General features: G+C 33.0%; 2 protein-coding genes across 2 annotated transcripts; both read right to left on the reverse strand.

The window, feature by feature from the left end:
- Window positions 1-65: 65 nt before the first annotated feature.
- On the reverse strand, window positions 66-5,288 carry LOC100246487 (sphingoid long-chain bases kinase 2, mitochondrial). The gene is made up of 12 exons (XM_002278818.5): window positions 4,888-5,288; window positions 4,242-4,318; window positions 3,886-3,939; window positions 3,705-3,764; window positions 3,020-3,097; window positions 2,814-2,860; window positions 2,674-2,714; window positions 2,477-2,561; window positions 2,248-2,362; window positions 1,968-2,090; window positions 1,749-1,849; window positions 66-623 (listed from the first exon to the last, which is right to left on the reverse strand). Exons 1-12 carry the CDS (start codon window positions 5,048-5,050, stop codon window positions 494-496), a joined length of 1,074 nt encoding a protein of 357 aa, XP_002278854.1. The 5' UTR covers window positions 5,051-5,288; the 3' UTR covers window positions 66-493.
- Window positions 5,289-6,009: 721 nt separating this feature from the next.
- LOC100251632 (large ribosomal subunit protein uL5c) lies at window positions 6,010-10,292 on the reverse strand. The gene is made up of 3 exons (XM_002278784.5): window positions 8,547-10,292; window positions 7,482-7,682; window positions 6,010-6,491 (listed from the first exon to the last, which is right to left on the reverse strand). Exons 1-3 carry the CDS (start codon window positions 8,799-8,801, stop codon window positions 6,150-6,152), a joined length of 798 nt encoding a protein of 265 aa, XP_002278820.1. The 5' UTR covers window positions 8,802-10,292; the 3' UTR covers window positions 6,010-6,149.
- Between the last annotated feature and the right edge of the window lie 1,855 nt (window positions 10,293-12,147).

Consider the following 12,147-nt stretch of genomic DNA (forward strand, 5'->3'; position numbering starts at 1 on the left):
AATTATTCAATCTTTATATTTAATAATTTAAAATAACGTATGAAAAAGAAGAATGAAGAGCGCAATTGATGTTCAGCTGCCAGGTATTGAAAAAGAGAGATGCGACAGGCCTGGAGTGTATTCGACAATCTTGAAGGGGGATGGGACACCAAACGCCTAATAAATCATTACATTAAACTCCTAAATTGCTAAAGAAGCTCAGATGGGACCTGGACCGACTCAAAAAATTTTAACAATTCATTATATTTAAACTCGACATCACTTCAATGAGCTGATGGGGCTACCTACTGCAACTCTTTTGATTGTCGTGAGTCCAAATTCCAATAAATCATACCAACTACTTCCCCTAACCACAGAGTTTTGCTCCATTTCCTTGGGGGCGTGTTTGTTTTCCCCTGTCTGCTCTCAGTTGGGAAAGTTGGAAAGAAGCTCAGTGAGATGCGCAGAGATGGACCAAATGGGTTAATGAGAGTTTTGTCCTCTGGCAATCATGTTAGCTTATCATTTCAATGGCAGCAGGAAGAATACAGAATTTCCGGGGAAGGAAGCCCAGATGTTCTCCGTCGGACTGAACATGAATACTGCCGCTGCCCGCAATCTCCTCCACTTCAATACAACGCACACTGTAGGAAGAGGAAAGAGCAACACTTGAACATCATGATGAACGCGTGAGAAAGATAAAATTTAAGGGAATGAAAAAAAAAAAAAAAAAAAAAGCGTGACATCAGATCATACCAAAGTCAAAAAGGCCCATGAAAAGATTCTTTGTGAAAACTGGAAAGTCGGTTCCCATTGCTTTTAGAAAGCTCTTTTTAGCACGGAAAGCATTTTTTTTTTTTTGGAAGAAAATTAATTGTTTGACAAAATATATAAAACAATTTGAAAATAATAAAAAATCGCTATGAATACTTTCTAGAGAAACATTCACATTCAGAGTCTGTTTCACAGTGACGTGAGACACATTTTTAACCATTCTAATATTTGAAAATTTTTATCCTTTGAATGTTAAAAAAGTCTAAAAACATTTTTTTTTAAAATCAGTATCAAACGCACTTGTAATAAGTTATTCTCTTAACAACACTTACGCTAAAATCACGCAAAACTCACTAAATCATGTCCAAAAAGGAGCAAACAAAGCATATCTTCCACAATAAGGTATCCACAAATAAATTTGGATGGGTTTGAAGGGATTTACAACAGAAGGGTCTGAATGTCACCTACATGAAAATTGTGGGACGAATGATGCATTTGTTTCAATGATTAATTCATTTTCATTTGTTTCCGTTATGGTTTTTCCATCAACAAGATCTCAATAAAATACCATACGTTATTGCTGATAAAAGAAAGCTACAAAACAATGCAGAACACGGGGGCACATCAAGGCGCAAGTGTAGGAGTGCACAGGCCAGTGGCAGCTAGGTGGTTAAAGTAACCGGAAAAGCAGTTAAGGCTTGATTAAATTGAGCAAGCCATTGAGGAAGATTTTCATTCTAGCATGAATATCAAAGAGATTACAAGGATGTTGGATGTTGGATATATCCACAACAGGGTTGTCTTTAACACAGCCTCATCTTAAAATTTTGCAAGATATGAAGTTACTTAAGACTGACTACCTTCAGTTCAAGACTACCAAGGCTGATATGATTCATTATAAAACAGGAATGAGAAGCATATAAATGGGGAATGCGACAGAAAGTATCTTAAGAACAAATGACAAACATGTTTTCAATTAAAGTGAGAGAATATACCTTCTTGAAGATACATTTTTTACTGACAAATGTGTCCCCTTGTATAGCTTGTGTAGGTTTAAAATAAAGTCATACCATTTGAAGTCCTGAAGAATCACAACCTGCAGAGATAGTAGTAAGAAGCAAAACTCAAATTGACCAGCAAAGCTTCTTATTTCATTATGTTAAATGAAAAGAGGGTAGAAGAATAAGTCAAAATGCCAAGGAAAAATGTTCTACCTCAAAACTTCCACTTCTAGGGTCAGCATTTGGGGTAATCTTCATGCCACCACCAAAGAATTTTGCATTGCCAATGCAAAGGGCTGTTACTTGAGGATATATTTCCCATTCACCATCATCAATCTAGATTTACAACAATTCAAGAAGTTAACTAAACACTATAATGCTCCTATGAAAAAATACACCACAGGACACAGAATCATATAATAGTATGGATGTAAAAAAAAAAAAAAAGAACAGAAATCAATCCATTATCCTTGGAAACATGAGTTGAACCGACCTTGATCCTGAGGTCCTGGTTCTGATGTCCAATAAAGGCTTGCAATGCACCAATGACATAACACAAATTTCCAAATCTTTTGTATCTAGAAGCGTAATAGCCTGCCTTTGCACTCCTAAAAAATTCCAGAGAGAATAACAATGGGATTTGTCAGACCAGTATATGCTTCCACAAAGGTCAGTTCTGAAATTCTCTGAGGAAGTTAACCTTACAAATGAATTAACCTTACAAATGAACATCAGCAACATTAATAAAATAATGAGATCCACCACTTTCTCCACTAATAACACCAACATCTACCCATGATCTCAGCCCTGCAAAAACAACAGTTTCATTAGCAGAGAAAAAATGGCCAATTCAGTGCAAAAATAGTAATGCTAGTCATTGATAATGCTAAACCAAGAAAAAAGCGTTAAATGAAATAACCTTTGGCTATGCGTTCAATAGCATCATGAGAATCATTTTTCCTGATAAAATGACAGAAGATACTTCCATTCAATAATGTAAAGCAAGCAATATATCATAAAAGAGTGTTGCCAAATGAACCAAATTAGAGTGGCACTAACCAGCCAAGAGTTCTGAAAAAATCAGACCCAGTCCCTAGGGGGATAATCTGTAGAAAATGAACAACATAATTATATATTCTGTTGAGAAATCCATACTAAGAAAAATCATAAATCATGCTACTACTAACTCCACCTTGCAGTAAAGATAAAATCAAAAGAAATCATTTTATAGTAAGAACATCAGAAGGTACTGGGTAACTACTAACACCAAGTGCAGTTGAAGGGGCAGCCTTCTGATCATGATTAATGACATGTTTTCCAGCCCAGAAGAAGCCATTAACAACCTGCCAAATCAAAGTAGATGATTGACATTGTATCCACTAAATTTATGCTACAAATATTGATAATAGGAATATATAAAAAGAACAGCAGATCTTGATAACAATCATACATTCCTAGAACCTAGGAATAAATGAGATACTTGATCCTTTCCTAACATGTTAGCACATAGTTTTTTTTTTTTTTTAAAGAAAATTTAAAGACAGCATATCACATATATTTACAATCTCAATCTTCAAATAAATTCATTTTAACTCCCCATTCAACAAGACCCAAGAAGTCTCACCCTTTACATAATCGACAGATGAATTTGTTTCATTTTATTTACTTATTTACATTGGCTTGGCAAGTTGTTTGATAAGCAAGCTTATAAGAATCTAAATTATTTAAAGGAGACTATAGTACCATTTTTTTGTCTTTAGTACGACATGTCATAGACAATTTATCATAACAAGACATGTCAATTCTGAAGACACCCAGGAATCAGGAGATGTTAGTTGTAAGTGTGTAACTTCCACCAGCATAGTTGCCCTAAAAGGTGGGGAAAAGATTTTGTAAATTGTTATAGACGCAAATAAACTAGCTTTCATGCTAAAAGAGAAGCAAATGCACCTCATGAAGAGTTCCATCCCCTCCAACTGCAATCACGGCATCAGCACCCTCCCGTATGGCCTGCATCATAAGATTGGCAGATGAATATAAGGAATTATAAGCAATCTTTCAAAGTACAGTGTTAAAAATTAAAATTGAGTTCAAATTTCAAACTCAAACTACTAAGGCTCAAAACCCCTACCTCCCTTGTTATGTCAATTGCATGACATGGTCCTGAAGTTAGGGACTCACATATCTGCAAACAATATACAAAATAAATTAATTCAAAAATGAAAAACAAAGACATAATCTCTTCAACGCGGGATCGCATGAAAACCATACAAAACCCCCACGAGTCTCCCCATATTCACACTGTCAGTATGCTAACTTAAACAATGGCCTAGTAGGTGAATTTAAGAGAAAAAATCAACGGTTCTATCACATGCAATCACAGCTTGGGGCACCGTCAAGAAAAAGATCTAGTTCCAAAATTCAATGCTTCGATTAGACAAAATCCAAGTGTATGCATATCAATAAAGCGTTAGAAAAGAAACTCACATTACATTCTCCACCAAGGCGGGACCTGAGGTAAGGCAGTAGCTTCTTCCATTCCTTACCCGTTCTGCCATTTGCACCTGCTCTAATTCAGAGTATCAAATAGCAAAAATTCAAAAAAATCTTTTCATCGCATAACAAGAATCCATTAATATTCTGTTTGGTTCTCCAGAATCATGAAAAAAAAAGGGAAAAAAAAAAAAAAAAAACTCAAAGCCTCGAGCCTCATCCCATATAAGTATTCAGATTAGTTTGTCACAGTTTTAAAATTTCAAACACCAATATCTTCTCATTTTCATTATTTTTCTCGGCAACAAAACAGAGCAAATAAGAAAATTAAGAGGGAGAGAATTTCCCGATAACCAATAGATTAGAACCATATTTCCACTAACACTTCGTTTGGTTCCCAAGAAAATATAGAACAAAAGTCACAAAACCTCGAGCCCCATAATCCATAAAACAAAATTCCGCATCAGCACAACCATTCGGCTCAAGTTTCAAAACTTCGAACACCAAAGCAACAACAACCGCAAGAGTGGCAAGACTCAAATTTCGTTTTTAATCTTCTTCTCATTTTCTCAACAACCAAACAGAACAAAGAAGATAATGAAAAGCCAGTACAAATGTTCCCAGAAAAGCAGGAAAAAACCTCTTGGGTTGACGACGAAGACAAGATCGCGACGGCGACTGTTGCCATCGGGTCGGTAGATCGTACTGTCAGGAGAAAGATCTGAAGCCATGGATTGCTGTGATCTGAAAATCGAGGGTTTCGCCATTGATATTGGCACTGCAACTGCTATGTGATAAACCATTGCAGATTCCTGTCACAGTCATGAATGAAACGATTTGGTTCCAAAGAGTGAGTCCGTGAGGTGATTTCTATTTCAGTTTCACATAGTTGAACGGCGGTAAAACAGAGGAGCGTGGGCCCTCGCTGGCTCAACTCCATCACCGCCGTTGGATCTGTGGACTTTGTTTTCAGTAGGTTTTATAAAAAATTGATAGCGTACGAAATTAGATGGCTTTTGGTGGGAGGCATACCGAAAATATAATGGATGGATTATTTGGACAATAAAAGAAAAATAATTCTGAACTGAATATTTTCCCGTTGGAGTAGTGTCTTGTTCATGCCTTAAAACTTGCCCATGGGTTGGTTTGGTTGAACCAAACGGTGTGTTTGGCAACGTTTTTTTAGAATAATTCCCAAAAAATAATTTTTGAAAATCATTATTAAAAACAATTCAACAAAGAATCAAAAGGTTTGTTTTATTACTGTTTAAAAACAATTTTTAAAATTATTATTTAATTTTTATAAAATAAAAATATATTTAAAAACTTAAAATATTTTTAATGTGTTTTTAATTTTTTAAATATATTTTAAAATAATTTTGATATATAACATCATATTTTTAATCATTATACATATTTATATAACCATTTATTAAAATAATCGTCCGGTATAAAACAACTAAAAGATATTCTCTTCCCATTCTTCCCAAACATGCCCCTATGTGTTTTCACATGTTTTTAATAAACTGTAAACCCCTAAATAAAAATTTATTCCTAAAAGACCCTATCCAAAAATTATTTTTATAAACACTGTGAGAGATGCCCTTGAGGGCTTTTTTAACTCCCAAAACCCTAATCCCACTTGTTCAAGAGGACATCATATAAAGTATAAACCCACTTGTTCCCCCCTTAAATAACTCTCTGAAATACTTTTCCAATTAGACATACTACTTATACTTTCAGAAGATGCAAAACTGCAAAATGAGGAAGAGAGACTTCTGAAATAATATCAATGTAAAATGGCAATAAATTGGATTTGAAACATGAAGACAAACAAGTAGAAGGGAACAAGAAACTCTGGGTCCATCAAGAAACTCTGGTCCATAGAGAAAGGATAAGTTCTTATCTCCTGGCCCTTCCCTTTGATTTGGAATCAAAATGATGAGCCTTGAGCTTCTTCTTCCTCTGCACGACAGTGGAGCCGCCGCCTTCTCTGAAAGGCATCCCCATGAGAGCCAGTAGCTGCTGCCCTTCTTTATCTGTTTTAGCAGTGGTCGTTATACAGACATCCATTCCCCTTGCTCTACCAAGAATATCAAACCGGATCTCTGGGAACACACTCTGATCCTTCATGCCAATGCTGTAGTTCCCATGCCCATCAAAGCTGTTTGGATTCACACCCTGGAAATCCCTAGTTCTGGGAAGCCCCAAGTTGATGAGCCGATCCAGAAATGAGTACATCATCTGTTGTAATCCATCAACAAAAGATGGAATTTATTTGGCATTCTAAGAATTTAATATGAATGTAGTAAGATAATTTTGGCTCTTAAATCAGTATGATACACTGTAAAAAATGCAGATTAGGAAGGCGTCGTGCATCCAAACTCAGCAATTTCAAGATCATAGCCATCATAATCAAGATGTCCACAGATTAACCGTCTCTGGTTTTCACAAATTGAATTGAATGAATGATTAAAATGGTTATTACCAAACAAATTCTACTTGTAATCATACATAACTCCCGTCTAAATCCCAAGCCTTGCTTTTGATTGTTATGATTGATGTTTTGAATCTTGAAGCTCTTTAAATGCAATGCGAACAGTTGATGCAAAAGTATGAATGACGAATTAAAATTGTGAATCATTCTGTCACTTTTCTTTTCTTTTTCAAATGATCGTAAAGATGGATTATGGAGCCACAACACATCAAATAATGTGGCAAAGCTAGTGAAACATTTTGGGTATCCTGAATTGTTATGATTATTCAAAACAATTTTGTCCATTTTTTTTAAAACCAGGAATCCACCCTGAAAGGAAGGCATTTATCCCACATCCCAAACAGTCAAAAAGCAAAAATGGATAATATAGGCCTACTCCTCTACCTCTTGCTCATTGCCAGAGAGCATCACCACTCAGCTCTTTTCTGAATTTTGAAGAAAGAACAGTCATTCACATTTCGTTCTAGGTTAAGGCCCCGTGTCAAAAAGAATCACCCAATGGTCTCCAAGGTTCCAACCTTTACAAACTTATGAATACGATCAATTTCAGTAAACCCCAGCTAATTATATGGGTTTCACTGTGTGACAAAAGTATGCAAATCTTTAACTCTACATTCAGCATTTTAAACAATAAACAAAAATTAAGTCATTAAATTCTAAGTTGGAAACAATCATGGACACAAACAGAAAATGAATATGAAAATAAGAAGCATCGCATGGGTGAGAGACGTCCTTACATTTCCTCTAAGTGTGACAGCAATCCCAACAGGCTGACCTTCCCTGAGCTTGAAGGTGGCAATGGATGCCCTTGCACGTGTCTTTACAGGTCTCTGCCCTGCAATAAGAGCCAGCTCGTTCATGGCTGCTTCTAAACCCTTTGCATTCTGTGAAGCATCTCCAATACCACAGTTCAGAACAATCTTTTCGATCTTTGGAACCTATCCACATTCAGCAATGCAAAATTGTAAAAGGAAAGGAAGCTACTAAGTGCTTATGAAAATGTTGCTGAAAATAAACAAAAAGGAGCACCAGGAAGAAAAGATTAGCAGGGGCCTATACTCAATGTGACTCTGTTGTTTTTTTTATGGAAAGACGTTTTTTATTCTGAAGCTTTGGAGCTTGGGAATGGGTGTCTTAAGTTAGCCAGGGAAAGATTATCTCTTAGCACCTATATTTAATTGTACCGTGACAAAATCTTTTCTCGGAAAAGATCCCCCTAATCCACTGTTTGGTTGCTGAGAAGACACACAAGCAAAGAAAACAAATTTTGCCATTGCTTTCATTTCCGGAGGAATTAAAACAAATCAGCTCAACCAAGCCAAATCATCGTAGTAGCTTCCCCAAGCCCTCGTGAACAATTGATTCCAGATGTTAAATTATTTCGCCTCCTACATTTTCTCAACAACCAAACAGAACTTTAGACTGTTTTCCTTCAAAGCAACTGATGCCGAAGAAATAAATAGAGTATCACTTTAGTTTCTCCAACTCCAATCACTGAAAACTCAAACACTCAAAACTTCACTTTCTTCTCTTTTCTTTTCCTACATTTTCCTAACCACCAAATGGAACATTAACCACCCCATTCCTTTTGGTGGCTGAGAAAATTCATCGAGCAGGAAAACGACACAATTTGAGCGTCATGATATGAAAATAGTTCACAGTCCAGATTCTATTCTGCGGGTTCCCTCAATAATTAAGAAAAGGATAAAGAATCACGAACTCCCTTCGATTTCTTTCATTTTCCCACCAATCAAACAAAACATAAGAATTACAGATAAATTTAAACAGAGAAAGGGAGTGACCTCATGCATGTTCTGATAGGAGAACTCCTCCTTGAGCAATGGAACTATCTTCTCAAGGTAGGTGGTTTTGAGTCGATTAGTCTTCACCGCTTCAGATTTCTCCACCAATACAATCTCAGACAAAGCCTTCACTGAAAACCCGCATCCATTCCTAGGGTTTCCGTACGGGAGACGCACAGAGAAGGGAGATGAGGCAAGTGGGAACTGACCGTGAAACGAGGACGCATTAGACTGCAACAGCGCGGGAGACGCCATGGAAGATTGCTGCGTTATCTCTCTGGTGTGGACGGTGGTTTCAGTAAGAGAGGATTCATAAAGTGGTCTCGGATTTATTCTTATTTACGAGATTGCCCATCTAGCATCTTCGTAATTTCGATAAAATTAGGGGTGGGATGTTTCTACGACTTCCAGTGGATAAGGAAGAGGGGAACTGAACTGACGACTCACGTAAACACGAGCGCGTGAGAGGTAAAACAAATGAAGATCCTTAAGTTTCTCCGGAAGAATGATAAAACGACACCGTTTGGATTTCATTCACTCGTGCAAGAGCCCATAACTAGAGGTTTTAATACACTTCTCGGTTTTTGCACATTACTCTCTTGGGTCTAAAATCTAACACATTAACTCTTCAAATTTCTTAAATACCAAAGTGTATGTTTCCACAAATAAAAGGAATATGGACTCTTTTAGATTATGTTTGGTTCATGGGAAATTTGAAGAAAGATGTAAAGAAAAAAATAAAATAAAAAGGAGAAATAAAATGAAAGAAAAAATGAAGAAAAATAAAAAAAATATAGTTAAAGATGATAAATTATTTTTATTTGTTATTTTAAAATCATTTTATTTATTTTAATTCATCAATATAAAAATTAAATAATTTTAAAATACATAAAATTTTAACTAATTTTAATTATATTTAATTTTCTTTAAAATATTTTATAATATAACCAAATATGAAAAAATTATTTTTCTTAATATTTTTTTTTTTTTTACACTTTCTAATAACTAAACATAACCTTCAACATCGGACATTTCAAGTCATTCCCATTTTAAGGAAATGAAATAAAATAATAAATTAGTAAACTATCACCCTTTTTATTTTCTATTATTTATTTAAGTGATTGTTTTATAAATTTGGGCTAAGTCTCAAATATTTTCGAAAATTAACTATACATGTGATTTTTAAGATGGCCGGGTGTAAATTTACATAAATTCTTAACGACTTTTATAAAATTAAGTCAAATTAATTCATTTTAGTTTATAAAATTGATTGATTTTGATTAGATTGAAACCCATTTCAGCTTTCGAACATTTGCCAATCACTTGACTTTGGAGAGAGCTTCTTGAATTGAAACAAATTTAATTATTGAATAAAACCAATAAAAAAACTCATTTTCATATTAATTGATGATATAATATAATCTAAAAATATAATAATTCAACTTAAAATATTAGACAATAAAAATATTTTAAATAAAAATTAATAATTAACTTTAAGGAAAAAATAAAAAATGAAACGCAACTTATTGGGTTCAATTTCATCTTCACCGACCAAAAATTTAATGTGAACTTTAAGGTAAACAAAAATGAAAATACCAAAAATTTTTGACCTATGATTTAAAAATGGCTTTCTATTTTTAAAAACAAAAAACTGTTTTAAAAATTTTCTAATACTATTTAATCGTTATTCTTGAAAAACAATTTTTAAAACCAAAATAAAATAAAGAATAATTTTTAAAAACAAAAAAAAATGAACTTAATTGACCATATTTTCTGAAATTTATTTTTAAAAACTATTTTTAAATTAAAGAATAAAAATCAATTTTTAAAAACAAGTTTAAAAAAATATAACCCAACAAATTGATTTTTTTTTTTTTAAGTTTTAAAAACTAAAGTATAAAAAAAAATTTAAAAAAATTACTACAATAAATTTTAGAAAAATTTCAAATCATAAAATAAATCTTTACTTTTTAACAAGGGTTTTTTTAATTTATATAAAAAATTAATTTTAAAAATAAAACATATATTAAAATATTCAAAACTTTGCATTGAGCGACAAAGACCATCGCTCAAAACTTTGCAGTCAACAAGTCTAACCATGCACTACCCACCCTATAGCTAGTTCCAAGAAAACAATAAGAAAAAACCTCGTACACTTTTAAATCATTTAATCTTTATTTTTTTTATTTAGATAAAACCAATTGCATTACATTATTTCATTTGATAAATTAAAGTTTAAATTATCTAATCTCTATATAAAAGAATTATAATAAATAAAATAAATTTAAAATAAAATCTAAAATAATTTAATAATTTTAAATCTACTTATTATTTTTTTAATGTTTTATTTCCTTCTATTTTTCATTTAATTTTGTTTTGAACATACAAAGGAATTTCTTTGAGATGCTAAATTTAAATATTTGTCAGTCTTTCTTAAAAATTCAAGATAATTTAACATTGTTTTAATGAATAAAAGTAGTGTTAAACCAGAGGTATAATCATTTTCTCATATTTGATTGTCTACGAAAAATAATAGAATAAAAATTAATTAAAAATTTATATATTTTTTTAATTATTTAATAAATTAAAATAAATTAAATGAGTTTGAAGCAACATCTAAGAATATTTTATTAACTTCAAATCCATTTTTTATTTTCCTATGCATTTTCATTTCTTCCACCTTTCCTTTCTAATTTATTTCCCTCACATTTTCTCTCAAATTTGTAAGAAATCAAACGTAGCCTAAGGATAGGTTGCTCGGAGTCTTTTGATATGACATCATGTGCAAACCCTTATAAAATGTCAACATGACCTTCAAAGGGATTCTAAATGGTAGGGATCTCGACCTAAAATTGTGCATCTCTTTCACACATACCAACACTTTCCCTATTGTATTTATTTTGAACAATTTGACAAGATATAGCAAAAGGGTATTATAAATCACATACAATCATAACAATCGCTAAAAACTTATTTTATGTATAATTTTTTGAAATGTGTAAGGCATTGCATATGGAAGACATCTATGCGATTTTATTGATGGGTTGGATTCCGAGGAGAGGATGGGTGTTGTATCTCTCTTTGTTCTTTTTGCTTATTACCCATTTGTATACTTCATGTGTACTTTGATGCACTTCCACTAAACGTGTTTCTATACATGCCTAATTAAAAGAATTTTAAAAAAATTGATACTTAAATAGATAAGATATACAAATTCATAAGATCGGGATATATCCCATCCCTAGGTAATGTTTGGAATATTGGAATAGAGAAATGGTCTAATGGGAATACCAAAACAATTTCATCTCCTATTGATCCATGTGATTGGATTGTTTTTTAGAATGAAAAAAGAAATAGAAAAAAATTCATTGTTTATGCAAATAAAATCCTACTCTTACTAGTATTATTTTGATTTTTTTCTTCTACAAGGTATTACAATTCCCCTTCATTCTCATCCTATTTCCAATTAGCAAACATTCTGAAATTAAATGTGTTTTCCAAATCCAATCCTTGCTCCAATAAATAACCAAACAATTAACTATGAAGAAAATAATAACCTATCTGATGTGTGACCAAATGTATGGGCAGATCGTTCCACCAC

The sequence above is a fragment of the Vitis vinifera genome, chromosome 15 (genome assembly GCF_030704535.1).
Source record: "Vitis vinifera cultivar Pinot Noir 40024 chromosome 15, ASM3070453v1".
Classification (NCBI taxonomy): domain Eukaryota; kingdom Viridiplantae; phylum Streptophyta; class Magnoliopsida; order Vitales; family Vitaceae; genus Vitis; species Vitis vinifera.